The following is a 25,222-nucleotide window of genomic DNA, read 5'->3' as shown; positions in this document are numbered from 1 at the left end:
AATTTTGTTAAGTAGATATTTTATTCAACTTTCGCAAGAAATTTCGTTACGAAATAGTTTACTTAAATAAATAACCAAAATCTACAGATAGTACAAAATAATTGGATCAGATTCAGGATCAAAGTCAGGATCAGGTTCCGATTCGAATTCAGGCTCGAGCTCCAAGTCTTTGTCAGGTTCCGGATCTATTGGAGTCTCAGGCTCATAATTAGTTTCAGGGAAACGCTTAAGGTTGTTCTGTCCGAATCGAATTTCAGGCTGAACCTCAGTTGATGTTACTGTACGGAGATCTGTTGTATAGGTAGGTGTTCCCTCAGTGCTGTCATGCGTTGAAGAAGTTGATAGTCTTGTTGCAGTACTGGCGGATGTTGTAGATGTTGTTGGTGTTGTTGTTTCAGCACTTTCGAAATTTTTAGACGTTGGTATTGTTGTTACAGAACTAGCATTCGTTGTAGATGTTGTTGGTGTTGTTGTTTCAGTACTTTCGAAATTTGTAGACGTTGTTATTGTTGTTACAGAACTAGCATTCGTTGTTGTTTCAGTACTATCAAAAGATGTTTCAGCTGTTTTAGTACTGTCGTATGTTTTAGATTTAGATGTTGATACAAGAATTACTGTTGTATTTTTTGTTGTTGTAATTTGTGCAGCTGTAGCATATAATGTGGAAATAGAAATGGGTGTATCAGACAAAGTTGCGATAGCATCTGTTGTTCTCTGTAAGATAGCTGTATTAGCTGTTTCAAGATTAGGTTCTGCTGTAAGAGGTATTTTAGGATTAAATGTTTCTGTATCCTGTAATGTTGTATCAAAAGGTGTATCGAAAGAAGTTGCTGTAGTGTCTTTTGAATGAAGTGATAGTTTTGACTTAGAAGTGTCAATACTTGGTGTTATTGTATTAACACTTGTTTTATTAAGTGTTATTGAATCAGGTAATGTTGTATAAAAAGATGTATCTGAAGTTACGATAGTAACCGTTGTAGGAAGTTTTGAAGTGTTAGGTATTTCACTTGTTAGTGTTGCTGTTTCAGGTGTTGTGGGATAAGGTGTTATTGTATTAGGTAATGTTGTATTAGATAATGTTGTATTAGGTAATGTTGTATGAAAAGATGTGGTATCCGCTGTACTGATCAATGTTGGAGCATCATGTGTTTCACTAGCTGATAGTGCTCTATCAGGTCTCTCATCAGCAGAATTTGCTGACATGGCTGTATCTGTCGGTGTAGATGCTGTTGTGAAGACAGTTGAAATGTTAATTTTTGTTGTGGTAGGTGTTTGAGTACTAGATGATGTATCAGGTAATTTATTAATAAATGATGTATCAGAAGTTGTGATGGTACTAACAGTAGATGTTGACTTAGGTGTTCCTATTGTATACATTGTTGAAGATGAGGTTGCAATAGTGCCTGTATCATTGAGCAATGTTGTTGTATTAGGTATTGCAAATGTAGTTTCTATTTCATTAGGCAATGTATTAGACACCATTGCTGTAGAGGGTACTGAGGTAAAGTCTGTACTAAAATCTGTTGTATTAAATGTTCCGATAGTAGATCTAGTTGTTGATTTATTAGCGTTAGTAACAGGGGATTCTATTTCAGTAGTACTTGTATAGGATCTGAGTTTATATTCAACGTCAGACTCTTGTTTGGATTGAGGCTCAAGTTTAGGATCAGGAGGAATCATTGCGTCGCTTAGTCCTGTGGTATGAGTATCAGAAGTTGTCATATTCTTGAAATATAGTGTAGAAGTTGGCATTACAGAAGTAAGAGCCTCTATATCAGGTGTTGTCTCGTTAAATTCAGCTGTAGTAAGTATTTTACCTGGTAGCGTAGATTCGTTGGTATCTGTTGTAGATTGCCCATTTTCATCTGAAGCCTCTGGTTCATATTTACTCACATAAATAACGTTCTTGCTTGCCGGAGGTGCATTGCTACTTATATTGCTAAGGATGCTGCTAATGTTAAGGACATTGCTACTTGTATTAAGTAAATTGTTATTTGGATAAGGTAAAGTCGTGTAATTAATTACTGAAGAAGTGGGTACGATTGACTTAGTCGTTGAATGATTTTTAAGAGTGGTTATGATATCTTGTAATTTTGTTGTAGTTAGCATTGTTGCATTAGAAATTGTTGTATTAGGAGCCGTTGGATTGGGTCGAGTTATAAGAGACGTATTTGCAGCAGGGGACACAAGTTCTAATTCAACATTTGTCTCCCCTTGCGGCTCCAGGTCTGGCTGGGGATCAGGTAAAAGCATCAAATCGTTAAGTCTAAGTTTAGGTTCAGATCCAGCTGTGCCCAAAAATGCCAATGTTTGAGTTGCAATGTGAGGTACTGTCGTCTGTTTTATTATCGTAGGTGAGGAGATTGTAATGGAATCAGTTGCTGCGGACATGTTTTCATTTTCAATCTGAGATTCTGGATTTGAATTAGATGCCAACTCAGATTTAGCAAGTAACAGAAAGTTTCCAAGTGTAAATCTAGAAAGAGCTATTGGAGGACCCGTGATGTTAGCTGTAGTTGAAGTTGGTAATGTTGTATTGACAGCAGAGATGTTACTTGTTGTAGTTGATTTAGTTGTATTAAAAGTAGTGAAGTTACTTGTTGTAGTTGATTTAGTTGTATTAAAAGTAGTGGAGTTACTTGTTGTAGTTGATTTAGTTGTATTAAAAGTAGTGAAGTTACTTGTTGTAGTTGATTTAGTTGTATTAAAAGTAGTGGAGTTACTTGTTGTAGTTGATTTAGTTGTATTAAAAGTAGTGGAGTTACTTGTTGTAGTTGATTTAGTTGTATTAAAAGTAGTGGAGTTACTTGTTGTAGTTGATTTAGTTGTATTAAAAGTAGTGGAGTTACTTGTTGTAATTGATTTAGTTGTATTAAAAGTAGTGGAGTTACTTGTTGTAGTTGATTTAGTTGTATTAAAAGTAGTGGAGTTACTTGTTGTAGTTGATTTAGTTGTATTAAAAGTAGTGGAGTTACTTGTTGTAGTTGATTTAGTTGTATTAAAAGTAGTGAAGTTAGTTGGTGTAGTTGATGTTGTTGGATTAAAAGTAGTGAAGTTAGTTGGTGTAGTTGATGTTGTTGGATTGATAGTTGTAAAGTTAGTCAGTGTTGTTGAATTTACAATTGTGAAGTTAGTTGGTACAGTTGGTGTTGTTGAAGTGACAGTTGTGAAGTTAGTTGGTGTAGTCTGTGTTGTTGTTTTGATAGTTGTGGAGTTAGTTGGTGTAGTATGTGTTGTTGTTTTGATAGTTGTGAAGTTAGTTGGTGTAGTCTGTGTTGTTGTTTTGATAGTTGTGAAGTTAGTTGGTGTAGTATGTGTTGTTGTTTTGATAGTTGTGAAGTTAGTTGGTGTAGTCTGTGTTGTTGTTTTGATAGTTGTGGAGTTAGTTGGTGTAGTCTGTGTTGTTGTTTTGATAGTTGTGGAGTTAGTTGGTGTAGTCTGTGTTGGTAAATTTACAATTGTAAAGTTAGTTGGTGTAGTCTGTGTTGGTAAATTCACAATTGTAAAGTTAGTTGATGTAGTCTGTGTTGGTAAATTCACAATTGTAAAGTTAGTTGGTGTAGTCTGTGTTGGTAAATTCACAATTGTAAAGTTAGTTGGTGTAGTCTGTGTTGGTAAATTCACAATTGTAAAGTTAGTTGGTGTAGTCTGTGTTGGTAAATTCACAATTGTAAAGTTAGTTGGTGTAGTCTGTGTTGGTAAATTCACAATTGTAAAGTTAGTTGGTGTAGTCTGTGTTGGTAAATTCACAATTGTAAAGTTAGTTGGTGTAGTCTGTGTTGGTAAATTCACAATTGTAAAGTTAGTTGGTGTAGTCTGTGTTGGTAAATTCACAATTGTAAAGTTAGTTGGTGTAGTCTGTGTTGGTAAATTCACAATTGTAAAGTTAGTTGGTGTAGTCTGTGTTGGTAAATTCACAATTGTAAAGTTAGTTGGTGTAGTCTGTGTTGGTAAATTCACAATTGTAAAGTTAGTTGGTGTAGTCTGTGTTGGTAAATTCACAATTGTAAAGTTAGTTGGTGTTGTTGTATTGATAGTTGTAAAGCTAGTCAGTATTGTTAGTGTTGTTGAATTCACAATTGTGAAGTTAGTTGGTGCAGTTGTTGTTGTTGTTTTGATAGTTGTGAAGTTAGTTGGTGTAGTCGGTGTTATTAAATTCACAATTATAAAGTTAGTTGGTGTAGTTGGTGTTGTTAAATTGACAGTTCTGAAGATCGTTGGTGTAGTTGGTGTTTTTGAATTCACAATTGTGAAGTCAGTTGGTGTTGTTGAATTCACAATTGTGAAGTTAGTTGGTGTTGTTGAATTCACAATTGTGAAGTTAGTTGGTGTAGTTGGTGTTGTTGTATTGTTAGCTGTAAAGTTAGTTGATTCAGTTGGTGTTGTTGTATTGATATTTGTAAAGTTAGTTGATGTATTAGTTGTATTAATGGTCATAAAGTTAGTAGATGTAGTTGCTATATTGATAGTTGTAAAGTTAGTTGATGTAGTTGGTGTTGTTGAATAGACAGTTGGGAAGTTACTTGTTTTATTGACAGTTGAAGAGGGTTTTGTAGTTCCTATAATTGTATTCACAGATGTGATTGTTGTATGGAATGTTGAATTGTCAGTTGTGAAAGTACTTGTTATTTTAAGTGTTGTTGAATTGAATGCTGTTGTATTGTCAGTTGTGAAGGTCCTAGTTGTTTTAAGTGTTGTTGAATTGAATGCTGTTGAATTAACTGTCTTTGTAGCTATTGTCGTTGAAGCTGCACTAGTATTTATTGTAGCTGGTGTTGTATTAACAATTAAGGTATTGTTTACACTTGTTGTAGTAAGTGTTCCTAAATTGACAGTCGTAACGTTAGCTATTATTGTTTTAGGTGTCATTGCATTTACAACTGTATCTTCATTTGTTGTTACAGGATGTGTCGTTGTCAAAGATGTTAAAGTATATATTGTATTTTGTGCTGCTGTAAAAGTTGTCAATTTATCTAATGTTGTTGCTGCGAATGTTTCTGTTTCTCTTCTTTTTCTAGAGGAGCTTTCATTATATTCTTTAGACTCCGATATCCGTTCAGACTCTAGCTCTAGATCAGGAGAAGCCATAGGTTCCAAAGTAACATCATTCTGAATTTCTGGTGTTGACATGAAATATAGTGTAGTAGAAGTCGGGGCTTCTATTGTTTCACTGTGTTGCTCTATAGAGGTTAAGCTATCAGACAAAGTTGTTGTATTAGGGACTGTAAAGGGAAAAAATCTGTTAGGTAAAGTACTTAAAATAGTATTTAAGAGAGTTGACTCAAGGTCCAATTCAGCTTCTGGTTCAAGTTCTGGCTCAGAATCAGGCAGTAGCATAAACTTGTTTAATCCAAGCTGAAACTCATTTGTCGTCCTTTCAGGCGTAGGTGTTGGTGTAGTTATTTGATTTATTGTTGCTGGTAATAAATTCTTATTAAAATTTGTTGCAAATGACACAAGGTCAGGTTGCGAATCAGAACCAGATGGAGTATCAAGCTGACCGAATAATACAACATTGTTAAGTAAAAATCTAACGTTTCCTGTCGTAGAAGTTGTTGTAGATGTAGATGTTGTTCCAGAATGCTTTGTGGAAGTAGGTGTTGTTGTGGATGACGTTGTGGAAGTAGGTTTTCTAGAAGTAGCTGAGGAAGTAGGTGTTGTAGAAGTTGTTGTTAAAGTAGGTGTTGTAGAAGTCGTTGTGGAAATAGGTGTTGTAGAAGTAGCTGAGGAAGTAGGTGTTAAAGAAGTAGCTGAGGAAGTAGGTGTTAAAGAAGTAGCTGAGGAAGTAGGTGTTAAAGAAGTAGCTGAGGAAGTAGGTGTTAAAGAAGTAGCTGAGGAAGTAGGTGTTAAGGAAGTAGCTGAGGAAGTAGGTGTTAAAAAAGTAGCTGAGGAAGTAGGTGTTAAAGAAGTAGCTGAGGAAGTAGGTGTTGTAGAAGTAGCTGAGGAAGTAGGTGTTGTAGAAGTTGTTGTGGAAGTAGGTGTTGTAGAAGTTGTTTTGGATGTAGGTGTTGTAGAAGTTGTTTTGGATGTAGGTGTTGTAGAAGTCGTTTTGGATGTAGGTGTTGTAGAAGTTGTTTTGGATGTAGGTGTTGTAGAAGTTGTTTTGGATGTAGGTGTTGTAGAAGTAGCTGAGGAAGTAGGTGTTGTAGAAGTTGTTTTGGATGTAGGTGTTGTAGAAGTCGTTTTGGATGTAGGTGTTGTAGAAGTTGTTTTGGATGTAGGTATTGTAGAAGTTGTTTTGGATGTAGGTGTTGTAAAAGTTGTTTTGAAAGTAGGTGTTGTAGAAGTAGCTGAGAAAGTAGGTGTTGTAGAAGTTGTTTTGGATGTAGGTGTTGTAGAAGTTGTTTTGGATGTAGGTGTTGTAGAAGTAGCTGAGGAAGTAGGTGTTGTAGAAATTGTTTTGGATGTAGGTGTTGTAGAAGTTGTTTTGAATGTAGGTGTTGTAGAAGTCGTTTTGGATGTAGGTGTTGTAGAAGTCGTTTTGGATGTTGGTGTTGTAGAAGTTGTTTTGGATGTAGGTGTTGTAGAAGTAGCTGAGGAAGTAGGTGTTGTAGAAGTTGTTTTAAATGTAGGTGTTGTAGAAGTAGCTGAGGAAGTAGGTGTTGTAGAAGTTGTTTTAAATGTAGGTGTTGTAGAAGTAGCTGAGGAAGTAGGTGTTGTAGAAGTTGTTTTGGATGTAGGTGTTGTAGAAGTTGTTTTGGATGTAGGTGTTGTAGAAGTAGCTGAGGAAGTAGGTGTTGTAAAAGTTGTTTTGGAAGTAGGTGTTGTAGAAGTAGCTGAGGAAGTAGGTGTTGTAAAAGTTGTTGTGGATGTAGGAGTTGTAGAAGTTGTTGTGGATGTAGGTGTTGTAGAAGTTGTTTTGGATGTAGGTGTTGTAGAAGTAATTTTGGATGTAGGTGTTGTAGAAGTTGTTTTGGATGTAGGTGTTGTAGAAGTTGTTGTGGATGTAGGTGTTGTAGAAGTCGTTTTGGATGTAGGTGTTGTAGAAGTTGTTGTGGATGTAGGTGTTGTAGATGTTGTTTTGGATGTAGGTGTTGTAGAAGTCGTTTTGGATGTAGGTGTTGTAGAAGTTGTTGTGGATGTAGGTGTTGTAGAAGTTGTTGTGGATGTAGGTAATGTAGAAGTCGGTTTGGATGTAGGTGTTGTAGAAGTCGTTTTGGATGTACGTGTTGTAGAAGTTGTTTTGGATGTAGGTGTTGTAGAAGTCGTTTTGGATGTAGGTGTTGTAGAAGTTGTTGTGGATGTAGGTGTTGTAGAAGTTGTTGTGGAAGTAGGTGTTGTAGAAGTTGTTGTGGAAGTAGGTGTTGTAGAAGTTGTTTTGGATGTAGGTGCTGTAGAAGTTGTTATGGATGTATGTGTTGTAGAAGTTGTTGTGGAAGTAGGTGTTGTAGAAGTCGTTTTGGATGTAGGTGTTGTAAAAGTTGTTGTGGATGTAGGTGTTGTAGAAGTTGTTTTGGATGTAGGTGTTGTAGAAGTAGCTGAGGAAGTAGGTGTTGTAGAAGTTGTTTTGGATGTAGGTGTTGTAGAAGTCATTTTGGATGTAGGTGTTGTAGAAGTTGTTTTGGATGTAGGTGTTGTAGAAGTTGTTTTGAATGTAGGTGTTGTAGAAGTCGTTTTGGATGTAGGTTTTGTAGAAGTCGTTGTTGAAATTGGTGTTGCTGTAGAAGTTGTTGTGAATGGAGGTGTCGCTGTAAAAATTGTTGTTGAAGTAGGTGTTGTAGAAGTTGTTGTGTAAGTAGGTGTTGTTGTAGAAATCGTTGTGGAAGTAGGTGTTGTAGAAGTTGTTGAGGAATTAGGTGTTGTAGAAGTTAGTGTGGAAGTAGGTGTTGTAGAAGTTATTGTGGAAGTAGGTGTTGTAGAAGTCGTTGTGGAAGTAGGTGTTGTAGAAGTTGTTGTGGAAAAAGGTGTTGTAGAAGAAGTTGTGGAAGTAGATATTGTAGAAGTTGTTGTCAAAGTAGGTGTTGTAGAAGTTGTTGTCAAAGTAGGTGTTGTAGAAGTCGTTGTGGAAGTAGGTGTTGTAGAAGTCGTTGTGGAAATAGGTGTTGTAGAAGTTGTTGTGGAAGTAGGTGTTGTAGAAGTCGTTGTGGAAGTAGGTATTGTTGTAGAAGTCGTTGTGAAAGTAGGTGTTTTAGAAGTTGTTGTGGAATTAGGTGTTGTAGAAGTAATTGTGGAAGTAGGTGTTGTAGAAGTCGTTGTTGAAATTGGTGTTGCTGTAGAAGTTGTTGTGGAAGGAGGTGTCGCTGTAAAAGTTGTTGTTGAAGTAGGTGTTGTAGAGATTGTTGTGGAAGTAGGTGTTGTAGAAGTTGTTGTGGAAGTAGGTGTTGTTGTAGAAGTCGTTGTGGAAGGAGGTGTTGCTGTAAAAGTTGTTGTGGAAGTAGGTGTTGTAGAAGTTGTAATGGAATTAGGTGTTGTAGAAGTTAGTGTGGAAGTAGGTGTTGTAGAAATTGTTGTGAAAGAAGGTGTTGTAGAAGTTGTTGTGAAAGGAGGTGTTGCTGTAGAAGTTGTTGTGGAAGTCGGTGTTGTAGAAGTTGTTGTGGAATTAGGTGTTGTAGAAGTTAGTGTGGAAGTAGGTGTTGTAGAAGTTGTTGTGGAAGTAGGTGTTGTAGAAGTCGTTGTGGAAGTAGGTGTTGTAAAAGTAGTTTGGGAAGTAGGTGTTGTAGAAGTTGTTGTGGAAGTAGGTGTTGTAGAAGAAGTTGTGAAAATAGATATTGTAGAAGTTGTTGTTAAAGTAGGTGTTGTAGAAGTTGTTGTGGAAGTAGGTGTTGTAGAAGTTGTTGTGGAAGTAGGTGTTGTAGAATTCGTTGTTGAAGTAGATGTTGTAGATTTCGTTGTGAAAGTAGGTGTTGAAGAAGTCGTTGTTGAAAGAGCTGTTGTAGAAGTAGCTGAGGAAGTAGGTGTAGTAGAAGTCGTTGTGGAAATAGGTGTTGTAGAAGTCGTTGTGGAAGTAGGTATTGTTGTAGAAGTCGTTGTGAAAGTAGGTGTTTTAGAAGTTGTTGTGGAATTAGGTGTTGTAGAAGTTGGTGTGGAAGTAGGTGTTGTAGAAATCGTTGTTGAAATTGGTGTTGCTGTAGAAGTTGTTGTGAATGGAGGTGTCGCATTAAAAATTGTTGTTGAAGTAGGTGTTGTAGAGGTTGTTGTGGAAGTAGGTGTTGTAGAAGTTGTTGTGTAAGTAGGTGTTGTTGTAGAAATCGTTGTGGAAGTAGGTGTTGTAGAAGTTGTTGAGGAATTAGGTGTTGTAGAAGTTAGTGTGGAAGTAGGTGTTGTAGAAGTTGTTGTAGAAGTAGGTGTTGTAGAAGTTGTTGTGGAAGTAGGTTTTGTAGAATTCGTTGTGGAAGTAGGTGTTGTAGAAGTCGTTTGGGAAGTAGGTGTTGTTGTAGAAGTTGTGGAAGGAGGAGTTCCTGTAAAAGTTGTTGTTGAAGTAGGTGTTGGAGAGATTGTTGTGGAAGTAGGTGTTGCTGTAGAAATTTTTGTTGAAGTAGGTGTTGTAGAAGTTGTTGTGGAAGTAGGTGTTGTAGATGTCGTTTGGGAAGTAAGTGTTGTTGTAGAAGTCGTTGTGAAAGTAGGTGTTGTAGAAGTCGTTGTGGAAGTAGGTGTTGTAGAAGTCTTTGTTGAATTAGGTGTTGTAGAAGTCGTTGTCGAAGTAGGTGTTGTAAAAGTCGTTGTCGAAGTAGGTTTTGTAGAAGTCGTTGTGGAAGTAGGTGTTGTGGAAGTTGTTGTGGAACTAGGTGTTGTAGTAGTCGTTCTGGAAGTATATGTTGTAGAAGTTGTTGTTAAAGTAGGTGTAGTAGAAGTCGTTGTGGAAGTAGGTATTGTTGAAGAAGTCGTTGTAGAAGTAGGTGTTGTAGAAGTCGTTGTGGAAGTAGGTATTGTTGAAGAAGTCGTTGTAGAAGTAGGTGTTGTAGAAGTTGTTGTGAAAGAAGTTGTTGTAGAAGTTGTTGTAGAAGTAGGTGTTGTAGAAGTCGTTGTGGAAGTAGGTGTTGTAGAATTCGTTGTGGAAGTAGGTGTTGTAGAAGTTGTTGTGGAAGTAGGTGTTGTAGAAGTCGTTGTGGAAGTAGGTGTTGTAGAAGTAGTTAGGTAAGTAGGTGTTGTAGAAGTTGTTGTGGAAAAAGGTGTTGTAGAAGAAGTTGTGGAAGTAGATATTGTAGAATTTGTAGTCAAAGTAGGTGTTGTAGAAGTTATTGTGGAAGTAGGTGTTGTAGAAGACGTTGTGGAAGTAGGTATTGTTGTAGAAGTCGTTGTGAAAGTAGGTGTTTTAGAAGTTGTTGTGGAATTAGGTGTTGTAGAAGTTAGTGTTGAAGTAGGTGTTGTAGAAGTTGTTGTGAAAGTAGGTGTTGTAGAAGTTGTTGTGGAAGTAGGTGTTGTAGAAGTCGTTGTTGAAATTGGTGTTGCTGTAGAAGTTGTTGTGGAAGGAGGTGTCGCTGTAAAAGTTGTTGTTGAAGTAGGTGTTGTAGAGATTGTTGTGGAAGTAGGTGTTGTAGAAGTTGTTGTGGAAGTAGGTGTTGTTGTAGAAGTCGTTGTGGAAGGAGGTGTTGCTGTAAAAGTTGTTGTGGAAGTAGGTGTTGTAGAAGTTGTAATGGAATTAGGTGTTGTAGAAGTTAGTGTGGAAGTAGGTGTTGTAGAAGTTGTTGTGAAAGTAGGTGTTGTAGAAGTTGTTGTGGAAGGAGGTGTTGCTGTAGAAGTTGTTGTGGAAGTCGGTGTTGTAGAAGTTGTTGTTGAATTAGGTGTGGTAGAAGTTGTTGTGGAAGTAGGTGTTGTAGAAGTCGTTGTGGAAGTAGGTGTTGTAGAAGTCGTTGTTGAAGTAGGTGTTGTAGAAATCGTTGTGGAAGTAGGTGTTGTAGAAGTCGTTTTGGAAGTAAGTGTTGTTATAGAAGTCGTTTGGGAAGTAGGTGTTGTTGTAGAAGTTGTGGAAGGAGGAGTTCCTGTAAAAGTTGTTGTTGAAGTAGGTGTTGGAGAGATTGTTGTGGAAGTAGGTGTTGCTGTAGAAATTTTTGTTGAAGTAGGTGTTGTAGAAGTTGTTGTGGAAGTAGGTGTTGTAGATGTCGTTTGGGAAGTAAGTGTTGTTGTAGAAGTCGTTGTGAAAGTAGGTGTTGTAGAAGTCGTTTGGGAAGTAAGTGTTGTTGTAGAAGTCGTTGTGAAAGTAGGTGTTGTAGAAGTCGTTTGGGAAGTAGGTGTTGTAGAAGTTGTTGTGGAAGTAGGTGTTGTAGAAGAAGTTGTGGAAGTGAGTGTTGTGGAAGTCGTTTGGGAAGTAGGTGTTGTTGTAGAAATCGTTGTGGAAGTAGGTTTTGTAGATGTCTTTGTTGAAGTAGGTGTTGTAGAAGTGTTTGTGGAAGAAGTTGTTGTAGATGTCGTTGTGGAAGTAGATGTTGTAGAAGTTGTTGTGGAAGTAGATGTTGTAGAAGTTGTTGTGGAAGTAGGTGTTGTGGAAGTCGTTTGGGAAGTAGGTGTTGTTGTAACTGCCGTTGAGGAAGTAGGTGTTGTAGAAGTGTTTGTGGAAGAAGTTGTTGTAAAAGTCGTTGTGAAAGTAGGTGTGGTAGAAGTCGTTGTGGAAGTAGGTGTTGTAGAAGTTGTTGTGGAAGTAGGTGTTGTAGAAGTTGTTGTAGAAGTAGGTGTTGTAGAAGTTGTTGTGGAAGTAGGTGTTGTAGAATTCGTTGTGGAAGTAGGTGTTGTAGAAGTTGTTGTGGAAGTAGGTGTTGTAGAAATTGTTGTGGAAGTAGGTGTTGTAGAAATTGTTGTGAAAGAAGTTGTTGTAGAAGTTGTTGTGGAAGTAGGTGTAGTAGAAGTCGTTGTGGAAATAGGTGATGTAGAAGTCGTTGTGGAAGTAGGTGTTGTAGAAGTTGTTGTAGAAGTAGGTGTTGTAGAAGTTGTTGTGGAAGTAGGTTTTGTAGAATTCGTTGTGGAAGTAGGTGTTGTAGAAGTCGTTTGGGAAGTAGGTGTTGTTGTAGAAGTTGTGGAAGGAGGAGTTCCTGTAAAAGTTGTTGTTGAAGTAGGTGTTGGAGAGATTGTTGTGGAAGTAGGTGTTGCTGTAGAAATTTTTGTTGAAGTAGGTGTTGTAGAAGTTGTTGTGGAAGTAGGTGTTGTAGATGTCGTTTGGGAAGTAAGTGTTGTTGTAGAAGTCGTTGTGAAAGTAGGTGTTGTAGAAGTCGTTGTGGAAGTAGGTGTTGTAGAAGTCTTTGTTGAATTAGGTGTTGTAGAAGTCGTTGTCGAAGTAGGTGTTGTAAAAGTCGTTGTCGAAGTAGGTTTTGTAGAAGTCGTTGTGGAAGTAGGTGTTGTGGAAGTTGTTGTGGAACTAGGTGTTGTAGTAGTCGTTCTGGAAGTATATGTTGTAGAAGTTGTTGTTAAAGTAGGTGTAGTAGAAGTCGTTGTGGAAGTAGGTATTGTTGAAGAAGTCGTTGTAGAAGTAGGTGTTGTAGAAGTCGTTGTGGAAGTAGGTATTGTTGAAGAAGTCGTTGTAGAAGTAGGTGTTGTAGAAGTTGTTGTGAAAGAAGTTGTTGTAGAAGTTGTTGTAGAAGTAGGTGTTGTAGAAGTCGTTGTGGAAGTAGGTGTTGTAGAATTCGTTGTGGAAGTAGGTGTTGTAGAAGTTGTTGTGGAAGTAGGTGTTGTAGAAGTTGTTGTGGAAGTAGGTGTTGTAGAAGTTGTTGTGGAAGTAGGTGTTGTAGAAGTTGTTGTGGAAGTAGGTATTGTTGAAGAAGTCGTTGTAGAAGTAGGTGTTGTAGAAGTTGTTGTGAAAGAAGTTGTTGCAGAAGTCCTTGTCGAATTATGTGTTGTAGAAGTCGTTGTAGAAGTAGGTGTTGTAGAAGTCGTTGTGGAAGTAGGTGTTGTAGAAGTTGTTGTGGAAGTAGGTGTTGTAGAAGTTGTTGTGGAAGTAGGTGTTGTAGAAGTTGTTGTGGAAGTAGGTGTTGTAGAAGTCGTTGTCGAAGTAGGTGTTGTAGAAGTCGTTGTCGAAGTAGGTGTTGTAGAAGTCGTTGTCGAAGTAGGTTTTGTAGAAGTCGTTGTTGAATTAGGTGTTGTAGAAGTCGTTGTCGAAGTAGGTGTTGTAGAAGTTGTTGTGAAAGTAGGTGTTGTAGAAGTCGTTTTGGAAGTTGGTGTTGTTGTTGATGTTGATCTGGAAGTAGGTGTTGTTGCAGAAGTCCTTGTCGAATTATGTGTTGTAGAAGTCGTTGTAGAAGTAGGTGTTGTAGAAGTCGTTGTGGAAGTAGGTGTTGTAGAAGTTGTTGTGGAAGTAGGTGTTGTAGAAGTCGTTGTGGAAGTAGATGTTGTAGAAGTTGTTGTGTAAGTAGGTGTTGTTGTAGAAGTTGTTGTGGAAGTAGGTGTTGTAGAAGTTGTTGTGGAAGTAGATGTTGTAGAAGTTGTTGTGGAAGTAGGTGTTGTTGTAGAAGTTGTTGTGGAAGTAGGTGTTGTAGAAGTTGTTGTGGAAGTAGGTGTTGTAGAAGTTGTTGTATATTTAGTTTTAGATGTTATAGATTTTGTTGATTTAGATGCTGTTTGTGTTGAAGAAAATGGAGACGAACTGTGTGTTATAGATGTAAATGTAGACTTTGATGATTTTGGTTGTTTAGATGGTGTTGTTATTATCTGCGTTGACTTTTTTGTTGATTTTACTGTAGACGTTTTCATTTTTTCTCCTCTCCTACATCTCAACATCAGGTACAGCAACCTTGAGAAGTGGAAAACATGTTCAGTTATAAATATATATATTAAGTTTTAAATGAAAATACTTATATTTAAATATGTTATATATATCTTATATCTAAAAGCAAGCTATATTTTAGAAGGAAAAAATAGGGTTCTTATAAATTTACTTTCTCGCTTTTCTTTTATAAAAATTCTAGTTTTAGACCAGTCGTGACCATTATCAAAAATGTATTCAAGGTCTTCTTTTTCGAGGACGTTTGTTATTGATGTTAAACATATCTACCCCCAATAATATCTCTCTCTCTATCTATCTATCTATCTATCTATCTATCTATCTATCTATCTATCTATCTATCTATCTATCTATCTATCTATCTATCTATCTATCTATCTATCTATCTATCTATCTATCTATCTTTCTATCACATTAATCTGGATGACAAAAAAGAGCTCAGAAAAAGAAGATAATGACGTCAGAAATGTATCCATTAATGTTAATGTAATCAGATATATTAATTAGATACTTTACTTTACTAAGTCATTGTTTTTCTGGCTGCTTTAGACAACTTGTTCCATGCTCTTAAGATAGTATAATAACAACAATTGAAAACAAAAGAGTATTAAGATACATTAGTTCCTAGCGTATAGGAGAAGAATTGTGCCTTTTTTGTATCTTTGGAGTATTTTATTGGGTGCTGTGTTTCTGTATCATGTGACAAAGATGGGAAGCAATTTCTTAACATAAACAAGATTACAAAAGACAGTTTGTGTGGAAACACAAACTCAAAATCGGCCCCCGAAGTGGTCCACCCAGGCAGGCTTCAATATTTTCAGAAAGAACATCCGAATGAAATTATATCAGACAAATGAGAGATAAGAATGGAGAAAGAAGGTTAACAGATCTTGTGTAGGGCCCCAACTTTCCCGCAGATCAAAGGATAGGTGAATGTGAATGTAAAGTTAGATGTGAACCTGGCCTTCTGGTCTATAGGGCAGATGATGTAAACTTCATGTGTTTTTGTGGCCTACGGTTAACGAGGGTGTCATGTAGCCAGCACAACGACCAACCGCCTTTACTTTTCCCCAACTTATGTCAGGTACCCATTAGAGCTAAGTGGACTCAGAGGCTCCCAAAGATTCCAAAGTTTAAAATTCCAGTCTTCACCAGGATTCGAACCCGGGACCCCCGGGAAGCCAAGCGCTTTACCACTCAGCCACCGCGCCTGCCCTGGCCTAACTGATGTCTTATAATTGATCTAATTGTTTTGAAAAATGTTCAATCTCTTATTCGAATCCTCAAAAAAAATATTTAAAAAAAATTTCCGCAATAAAAAAAAAGTTCAGGAAAATGAAGTTTACAAGATTACTATTCGTTTTCAATTAACTTATAATGCATACTAATTAGCTTTTTCTCTTTAAAAAACTGCTTGCATAACTGATTTTAAAAATTAGATTTTATCGCTTTCAGAAAAAAAAAGTAGCCGTTGCATCAGAACTTTGAATGGTCTAAAATATTGTGATGTCGGATTTTCAATATCTTTTCTAGTTTAAGAGATCTAAACGGGACGGACGGACAGACGGACAGACATTTCGCACAAAACTAATAGCGTCTTTATCCCTTTCGGGGCCGCTAAAAATGATTAGTCTTAAGGAACTTTCATCAACATGATTAGCTTTGTTTAAAGTCCCTTTGTAAAGGAATATAATCTTCCTTTTGATCACTAGTTATATTCAAATTTGAAGAGCTTGATACATTTTCATCAGAATGCTTTTTGTTTTATATTTAAAATAAATTTTTTCACAACAACCTTAGCTTACCGTTTCGGTAGTTTAATTCCACATTTCTGGTGGCTGCAAAAGTAACTGTGCAGTGCTTTGCATACCAAGTCTTGGTTACTGTTCAACATATCTGTTTGGAATAATTCGTATATATATATATGTATATATATATACAACAAGAAGAACAACAAGAAGAACAACAAAAGAAGTACAACCAGAAGAACCACAAGAAGAACTAGAAGAAGAACAACCAGAACAAGAAAAACAAGAACAACGAGAACAAGAACAACAACACGAACAAGAACAATCAGTAAAATAACAAGAATAACCAGAAAAAGAAGAAGAACCAAAAGAAGAAGAACCAGAAAAAGAAGAAGAAGAACCAAAAGAAGAATAACCAGAAAAAGAAGAAGAAGAACCAAAAGAAGAATAACCAGAAAAAGAAAAGCAAGAGCAACAACAAGAACAATCAGTAAAACAACAAGAACAATCAGAAGAAGAACAACCAGAAGAGCAACAAGAACAACAAGAAGAACAACCAGAAGAAGAAAAACAAGAAGAACAACAAGAAGAATACAAAAAACAAGTACCACCAGAAGAAAAACAAGAAAAACAACGAAACAACCAGAAGAAGAACAAGAACAACCATAAAAATAAGAGGAACAACAAGAAAAACAGCCAGAAGAATAACTACTAGAAGAACAACAAGAAGAACAAGAAAAACAACAAGTACAACCAGAAAAACAAAAAGAAGGACAACCAGAATAAGAACAACAAGAACAACAACGAGAACAACAACAAGTACAACAAGAACAACGAGAAGAACAACAAGATAAACAAGGAAAAGGACAATAAGAAAAACAACAACAAGAACAACCAGAAGAACAACAAGAACAACCAGAAGGATAAGAACAACAACAATAAGAACAACAAAAACAACAACAACAACAATAACAACAATAACAACAATAACAACAATAACAACAATAACAACAATAACAACAATAACAACAATAACAACAATAACAACAATAACAACAATAACAACAATAACAACAATAACAACAATAACAACAATAACAACAATAACAACAATAACAACAATAACAACAATAACAACAATAACAACAATAACAACAATAACAACAATAACAACAATAACAACAACAACAAATGAGACATAAACACTGTACCTTGTGAACAGTTATTGAATATACTTTCAATGTCGTACCGTGTCATCTTCCATGAACTCAAGACAATCATAGACATTTCAGCATCTTTGATTTGTTCTCTAGTCAGTCCAGCAGGCAGAAGATTTCTGAAAGCAACTTTGACTACGTCCTTAACTGTTGGCGCTAGCTTGAGACCATTTCGGACACCATTTTGTAAATAGTTAGATGCAAGGATGATTTCTGTCAGAGACTTGCGGCTGACAAAGTTTGAAACATTTTCTGGCACCAAAAATTGCTGAAGTAAATATGAAGCTTCCAACGCCTTGTCTGTGTCGACCCTGTATATAGCCTCCAGCAACCGTTTTAAGTCGCATAGAGTTAAACTAGTTTCAAGAACTGATCGAAGTTTGCGCAGTTGAAGTTCATTTAATTCTGAACCTAATGCTCTTCTGATTGCTTTTGAGATTGTATTTAAACTTGAAGAGTTCTCATATCGTCCTGCTAAAGGGACATAACCAGGACGACGCTGTAATTTAGGAGCATCTTGTCCAGAAAATGGTGCCAGCAAATCTTCTAATGCTTTGTACTCGGATTTCTCTCCTGTATGTTCGCTGGTGACATTTGTGACTCCGATGTCTCTAAATATGTTACACAGGTAGCGAGAGTAGAGATCGTAGGGGATATTGTTGGCATGATAAAAGTAGCTCATAGGTTGTACACCTTTGGAGGAGAAGCTTCCGGTTGCCAGTGCAGTGATCAATGTTGTTAGTATCAAGCATCTCAACATTCTTAAAAAACGTAAGAATTAGAAGTAAATTAGTACCAAAGAGACTATTCAATTTAAATGGAGGTGATGCGTAAATTGGTAAAATATAAACAATAGTTTAAAAAAGGCGCTTGCATTGAGAGAAATTTCATCAATTATTGAACGTTAATAATGGAATTAAATTTTTATTGACTCAAAATATCACAAATTACAAGAAATACAAAATAGGTTCGTCGTTCAAAATGAAAAACCGTTTTGAGTGTGATTAGAAAGCACTGTTAGAGTTTGGCATGTCAGTGAATGTATTTTGTCATCCTATTGGTAGTTTTGGTTGACCTTTATTTTGGATAAAACTTGTACGGAGGCGGCTAACTGATAACTGGACACAGTGGCTACTCTCCTGGTCTTGTGACCTTTTTCGCATCTGTCTGCTGTCTTGCATTTCGGGAAGAGTCGTGCTTTGGGAGTGGGATGGGGTGGGGGAGGCAATGTTCGATCGTTGAAACATCTCTTATTATTACAAGGGTAATTAGCTTTGGTACCTATTCCATATAAAACAAAATTGATGAACTAATTGGTTAATTTCTTTTGGTTGATTCATTATGTAGTCATCGAAAATAAATAATTTGCCGATTTCAGCTTGTACCAAAAGTGGGAGAAATAGGCTTTACAAGATTTGGACCAGACAGAAACAGTGAGTTTATATAACCTCAGGGCAAAATATCTTATCTTATCTTATATAATACAGACGTTACTTCATAAAAAGAAGATGATTACGTCCTACGCGTCATGCATTTAGTCATGCATATTAACCAATGACTTAAATTCTGCCAATTCACTGGTTTTCCTGGCTAGCTCAGGCAACCCATTCCATGATCTAATAGCACTAGGGAAGAAGGAGCTTTTGTACAAATTTGTCCTAGCATATGGAATGAGAAATGTGCCTTTACATTTGTGTCTTTCAGAGTATTTTATTAAATTTTGTTTTTGTATTTGAAGATTATGGTTCAGTGTTTTATGCATAATTGCTACTTTACTTTTAAGTCTTCTATCCTGAAGGCTTTCTAAATTTAATGATTTTACTAAAGGTGTTACTCTAGTCAAATGTGAATATTCGTTTGTTATGAATCTCACTGCTCTATTTTGTGTCTGTTCCAGTTTCTTAATGTTTTCTTGAGTTGAGGGCTCCCAAACAGGGGATGCATATTCTATTATTGGCCTAAACAAGGTTAAATAACAGTTTAGTTTTATGTTGTTATTTGATTTATAGAAATTTGTTTTAATAAATCCTAATGTTTTGTTTGATTTTTTGATAGTTTCATAAATATGGGGATTCCATAACAGTTTTTCATTTATTATCACACCTAGGTATTTTGCGTTTTTAGTCTGTGTTACTGGTTTGCTATGAATAAGACAAGTGGAATTAATTTGTTTTAGTTTTTTTGTTATGAGACCTGAACTAGATATGCTGAGCTCTTCTTCTAGGAAATAAAATGCAGTTAATTGTCTGTCTCATAGAACCGTAAACACTGAGTTTCTTTATGGAATAATAGTCATTGGTTTAAAACCAAATTTATATTTATACTCAATCAGTGTATAAAAACAATAGTATGTGGACTACAGGCTCTCGACTTTGTGTTTTATGATATGTTTATAACAAATAATTAACTCTTTCTCTCCGTAATTATTTACCACATTCTGGTGGAATCAGAGTTAGTATCGTCAGTTAGGAGAGAAAGAGTTAAAAGAGTATTTGTGCACCTTTGCTAACGTATCGATCATGTGGTCAAGGTAATGGAATAAATGATCTGCAACCCATTTTTCCGAGCATCACAACAACTATAATTTTTTTACTCTATAATTTATTACATTCAATATCACAAGTCCAGTGTTTTATGTACTTTTTTACAAAGCTTATATCAATTCACGCAGTTAAAATGTTTGCACATGTTATTTTTCTGACACCCAATCTCGGATCAAGTTGAAATTTTGTACAATTATTTCTTTTACCTAACAACACAAGAATCAATTCTGTAATATAAATTAGACAAGTAACTATTTGGTTATTAATTATTTTTTTTTGTATCTAAAACAAGGGGAATAAATTGTACTTGGCTGAAGTTGTGGTATAAGCTGAATTAGTCCCCATTACAGTATAATGGCCGCTTTAAACCAAATTTGAAACAAGCAATACATTACTATACAATCTTCAATTTTCATAACCTTTTCACTAGCAGAGTGGTTAGAATATCGGCTTGAATTCTAGTCGTTATTCCACTTTAAAAAAATGCTTTTAAAAAACGATTACGCTGAAATTCACGTAGATAACCCTTTCTCCCCCCCCCCCCGGACCTCTCATATGCCCAACTGGTCCAAACAAATGATAGGATCATAGCGAATTGAGACAGCTAAAACCATGAAATAGTGCTAAACTACCAAAAAAAATGTCAACAATATATCTAAAAACACAGATTTATTGTTATTGGTCTAGATCTATCACAAATTTACTTGCATGACTGATCCAAACTAAGTGACACAATTACATTTCGTATAAATTGTTTTTTTTTAAATATTTTTATTGTTTTTCTTGAAAACTTATACTGATCATGTGATTAGATACTTGATCATGTGATTTGATACTTGATCATGTGATTTGATACTTCAATAACATTATGTACAATAATCATTGTTATTAGTTAGTGTTCTTCTTATGTACTGTCAGTATGTAATGTTCACCTGTATTCTTTATCATTAGCTTAACTCTTATACAATGAAGCTATATACTTACATGTCCAAATATTGATCAATGACTGTCTGGAAATATCTGTTTTTAAGATATCAATATTAGTACCGTTGTGAAAATTTTATGTTACCCGATTTTAAAATGTTAAAAAAATAGTGAAAGGTTTTGGTCACATACATCGCGACATCATGTAGAGAGAGAGGGGGGAGGGGGGTGAAAACGAACAGTTTTACATCTTTACCTATTAATGTTAAATCACTGGATCACGTTCAGACGTGATGAGTTTTAGTTCTTTAGAAGTTTGCATGGCCAACAGTTGAGTTGGGGGGGGGGTTAAGATCCCCAGCCGTTACTTATATCACTGGCATTTATGGGAACTACTTTTCAAGCGCAATGATTTCGTGATGAAAGACCATTTGAAACAGCTTTAATGGCTGAAGAACTTTAAAAAAAAAACTCTTTAGCTAGCCGCCATAATTTGAGGGTGTAATGATAATCACGCCTCACAGTGTCCCCAGCTGGACCCAACCACAACTTTATTCATTAAAAGAACACAATAAATGGGTATTTAAAAAAAAATCCGCCTAGTTAATGAGGTGCAACGCGTTCCCCTTCCAAAGTCTTCCAGTACCCCGGGGGAGATGCGTACCCAACTTTGGGAAACACTGGTCTACCCCAAGAGCTAGAGAAATTGATTCGAGCCTCAATGTAGGATGAAGATGGGCTTCGAACAAGATCCTCCCTCTACTGTATAAGCAGCTCTAACTAATTTAAATGCATAACATGCTAATCGAATCTTCCTTGGTGTCGAGTGACTAAATCAGCTGCCAGATTGTGTGTTCACATATTCGAGAGTGTATGACTTTGAGGCTTGACTTCTGTGTCAGCTAGTGGCTTACTTTGAGGCCCTGACAACTGTGTTAGCTAGTGGCTTACTTTGAGACCCTGATTTCTGCGTTAGCTAGTGTTTTACTTTGAGGCCATGACTTCTGTGTTAGCTAGTGTCTTACTATGAGGCCATGACTTCTGTGTTAGCTACTGTATTACTTTGAGGCACTGACTTCTGCGTTAGCTAGTGTCTTACTTTGAGGCTTGACTTCTGCGTTAGCTAGTGTATTACTTTGAGGCTTGACTTCAGTGTTAGCTAGTGTATTACTTTGAGGCTTGACTTCAGTGTTAGCTAGTGTCTTATTTTGAGGCTTGACTTCAGTGTTAGCTAGTGTCTTACTTTGAGGCTTGACTTCTGTGTCAGCTAGTGTCTTACTTTGAGGCTTGATTTCAGTGTTAGCTAGTGTATTACTTTGAGGCTTCACTTCTGCGTTAGCTAGTGTCTTACTTTGAGGCCTGACTTCTGCGTTAGCTAGTGTCTTACTTTGAGGCTTGACTTCAGTGTTAGCTAGTGTCTTATTTTGAGGCTTGACTTCAGTGTTAGCTAGTGTCTTACTTTGAGGCTTCACTTCTGTGTCAGCTAGTGTATTACTTTGAGGCTTGACTTCTGCGTTAGCTAGTGTCTTACTTTGAGGCTTGACTTCTGCGTTAGCTAGTGTCTTACTTTGAGGCTTGACTTCTGCGTTAGCTAGTGTCTTACTTTGAGGCTTGACTTCTGCGTCAGCTAGTGTCTTACTTTGAGGCTTGACTTCTGTGTTAGCTAGTGTCTTACTATGAGGCCATGACTGCTGTGTTAGCTAGTGTCTTACTTTGAGGCTTGACTTCTGTGTTAGCTAGTGTCTTACTATGAGGCCATGCCTTCTGTGTTAGCTAGTGTCTTACTTTGAGGCCCTGACTTCTGTGTCAGCTAGTGTCTTACTTTGAGGCTTCACTTCTGTGTCAGCTAGTGTCTTACTTTGAGGCTTGACTTCTGTGTCAGCTAGTGTCTTACTTTGAGGCTTGACTTCTGTGTCAGCTAGTGTCTTACTTTGTGGCTTGACTTCTGTGTTAGCTAGTGTCTTACTATGAGGCCATGACTTCTGTGTTAGCTAGTGTCTTATTTTGAGGCTTGACTTCAGTGTTAGCTAGTGTCTTACTTTGAGGCTTGACTTCTGTGTCAGCTAGTGTCTTACTTTGAGGCTTGACGTCTGCGTTAGCTAGTGTCTTACTTTGAGGCTTGACTTCAGTGTTAGCTAGTGTATTACTTTGAGGCTTGACTTCAGTGTTAGCTAGTGTATTACTTTGAGGCTTGACTTTTGCGTTAGCTAGTGTCTTACTTTGAGGCTTGACTTCTGTGTTAGCTAGTGTCTTACTTTGAGGCCCTGACTTCTGTGTCAGCTAGTGTCTTACTTTGAGGCTTGACTTCTGTGTCAGCTAGTGTCTTACTTTGAGGCTTGACTTCTGTGTCAGCTAGTGTCTTACTTTGAGGCTTGACTTTTGTGTCAGCTAGTGTCTTACTTTGAGGCTTTACTTCTGTGTTAGCTAGTGTCTTACTATGAGGCCATGACTTCTGTGTTAGCTAGTGTCTTACTATGAGGCCCTGACTTCTGTGTTAGCTAGTGTCTTACTTTGAGGCCCTGACTTCTGTGTCAGCTAGTGTCTTACTTTGAGGCTTGACGTCTGCGTTAGCTAGTGTCTTACTTTGAGGCTTGACTTCAGTGTTAGCTAGTGTATTACTTTGAGGCTTGACTTTTGCGTTAGCTAGTGTCTTACTTTGAGGCTTGACTTCTGCGTCAGCTAGTGTCTTACTTTGAGGCTTGACTTCTGTGTTAGCTAGTGTCTTACTATGAGGCCATGACTTCTGTGTTAGCTAGTGTCTTACTTTGATGCTTGACTTCTGTGTTAGCTAGTGTCTTACTATGAGGCCATGACTTCTGTATTAGCTAGTGTCTTACTTTGAGGCCCTGACTTCTGTATTAGCTAGTGTCTTACTTTGAGGCCCTGACTTCTGTGTCAGCTAGTGTCTTACTTTGAGGCTTGACTTCTGTGTCAGCTAGTGTCTTACTTTGAGGCTTGACTTCTGTGTCAGCTAGTGTCTTACTTTGAGGCCCTGACTTCTGTGTAAGCTAGTGTCTTACTTTGAGGCTTGACTTCTGTGTCAGCTAGTGTCTTATTTTGAGGCTTGACTTCAGTGTTAGCTAGTGTCTTACTTTGAGGCTTGACTTCTGTGTCAGCTAGTGTCTTACTTTGAGGCTTGACGTCTGCGTTAGCTAGTGTCTTACTTTGAGGCTTGACTTCAGTGTTAGCTAGTGTATTACTTTGAGGCTTGACTTTTGCGTTAGCTAGTGTCTTACTTTGAGGCTTGACTTTTGCGTTAGCTAGTGTCTTACTTTGAGGCTTGACTTCTGTGTTAGCTAGTGTCTTACTATGAGGCCATGACTTCTGTGTTAGCTAGTGTCTTACTTTGATGCTTGACTTCTGTGTTAGCTAGTGTCTTACTATGAGGCCATGACTTCTGTGTTAGCTAGTGTCTTACTTTGAGGCCCTGACTTCTGTATTAGCTAGTGTCTTACTTTGAGGCCCTGACTTCTGTGTCAGCTAGTGTCTTACTTTGAGGCTTGACTTCTGTGTCAGCTAGTGTCTTACTTTGAGGCTTGACTTCTGTGTCAGCTAGTGTCTTACTTTGAGGCTTGACTTCTGTGTCAGCTAGTGTCTTACTTTGAGGCTTGACTTCTGTGTTAGCTAGTGTCTTACTATAAGGCCATGACTTCTGTGTTAGCTAGTGTCTTACTATAAGGCCATGACTTCTGTGTTAGCTAGTGTCTTACTTTGAGGCTTGACTTCTGTGTCAGCTAGTGTCTTACTTTGAGGCTTGACTTCTGTGTCAGCTAGTGTCTTACTTTGAGGCTTGACTTCTGTGTTAGCTAGTGTCTTACTATGAGGCCATGACTTCTGTGTTAGCTAGTGTCTTACTATGAGGCCATGACTTCTGTGTTAGCTAGTGTCTTACTTTGAGGCCCTGACTTCTGTGTTAGCTAGTGTCTTACTTTGAGGCCCTGACTTCGGTGTCAGCTAGTGTCTTACTTTGAGGCTTGACTTCTGTGTCAGCTAGTGTCTTACTTTGAGGCTTGACTTCTGTGTCAGCTAGTGTCTTACTTTGAGGCACTGACTTCTGTTTCAGCTAGTGTCTTACTTTGAGGCTTGACTTCTGTGTTAGCTAGTGTCTTACTATGAGGCCTTGACTTCTGTGTTAGCTAGTGTCTTATTTGAGGCCCTGACTTCTGTGTTAGCTAGTGTCTTACTTTGAGGCCCTGACTTCTGTGTCAGCTAGTGTCTTACTATGAGGCCATGACCAGTGTCAGCTAGTGTCTTACTATGAGGCCCTGACCAGTGTCAGCTATCCGTGAAACTCTATACTACATATTATTTTAATTTATGAGACAAGAAATAATTCAGTTTGAAAGCCTGTGGACTTATGTAGTGAAGAGTCACTAGTTCACGTCTGTCCTCAGCGAGAAATCATTCTCAGTGTTCACAAAGTTTCACGTGGATAGCAGCCGCTTCAGCCCTTTAGCATCGCTTAATGGACTTCATCTTTGGTAAAAGAGTAGCAAATAATCAACATGATTATCATTCAATTTAACTGCATTTATTATTCAAGCAAAATACACAAAACTAGTCGACCGGCGGCATAGCATACGCCGCTATCTTGCAAGGCCGGCCTCAGGCCACTGCAACCTATGTAACCGAAGGATCCGCACTTTCATGGAACCCGCGCTAATTCAAGGTGTATAAATTATTAAATTAAACCATTTTATAACTTAAAACAGATTTCCCGCGCCCTCCTTTCAATTTACCAGGAACTCCTGGAAATCTCCCGAAATTGCAAAATATACGAAAAAGTCCTTAAAATATACGGAAAAACATAGAAAAAAATTGTCATTCAATATGGAAAAAGTCATTCCTACGCGCTATTAATAAAAACGGCAATTACGTTAGCCGTAATTGTGTAATCAGATGAAAGAAGCTTCTAGCACCTCAAAGTAATGAAGAATTACTTGATGTCAACAATTCTCAAAGATAGATTGAAACATTTGGTAATTCTTGCTATTGAGCGGGATCTATGTGGGAAACAGAATTATTATGATATACTGTATGACCTTGCTACACGCAAGGCTCGTAAAGTAATTCTGTACGTAGTAAAGATTGAATAAAATGCATAGACGAATTTATTTTCTAATACAAACTCTTAAATTTGACTTA

General features: G+C 37.2%; 1 protein-coding gene across 1 annotated transcript; it reads right to left on the bottom strand.

Moving 5' to 3' along the window:
- LOC106065875 (uncharacterized) lies at positions 1-20,241 on the bottom strand. Its single transcript, XM_056004882.1, has 4 exons — positions 20,138-20,241; positions 16,605-17,371; positions 15,451-15,541; positions 1-13,654 (listed from the first exon to the last, which is right to left on the bottom strand). The coding sequence occupies exons 2-4, from the start codon at positions 17,368-17,370 to the stop codon at positions 82-84; spliced, it is 14,430 nt and encodes a 4,809-aa protein (XP_055860857.1). The 5' UTR covers position 17,371; positions 20,138-20,241; the 3' UTR covers positions 1-81.
- Between the last annotated feature and the right edge of the window lie 4,981 nt (positions 20,242-25,222).

The sequence above is a fragment of the Biomphalaria glabrata genome, chromosome 11 (assembly GCF_947242115.1).
Source record: "Biomphalaria glabrata chromosome 11, xgBioGlab47.1, whole genome shotgun sequence".
NCBI classification, from domain to species: domain Eukaryota; kingdom Metazoa; phylum Mollusca; class Gastropoda; family Planorbidae; genus Biomphalaria; species Biomphalaria glabrata.
This window is presented reverse-complemented; position numbering and strand designations above follow the sequence as displayed.

Coding starts and splice junctions, on each gene's coding strand:
- LOC106065875 (XM_056004882.1), bottom strand. CDS start 17,370: ATGTTGAGATGCTTGATACTAACAACATTGATCACTGCACTGGCAACC. Junction 15,542..16,604: donor ATTCAATAACTGTTCACAAG/GTACAGTGTTTA, acceptor TATTCCAAACAG/ATATGTTGAACAGTAACCAA. Junction 13,655..15,450: donor GGAATTAAACTACCGAAACG/GTAAGCTAAGGT, acceptor CCACTTCTCAAG/GTTGCTGTACCTGATGTTGA.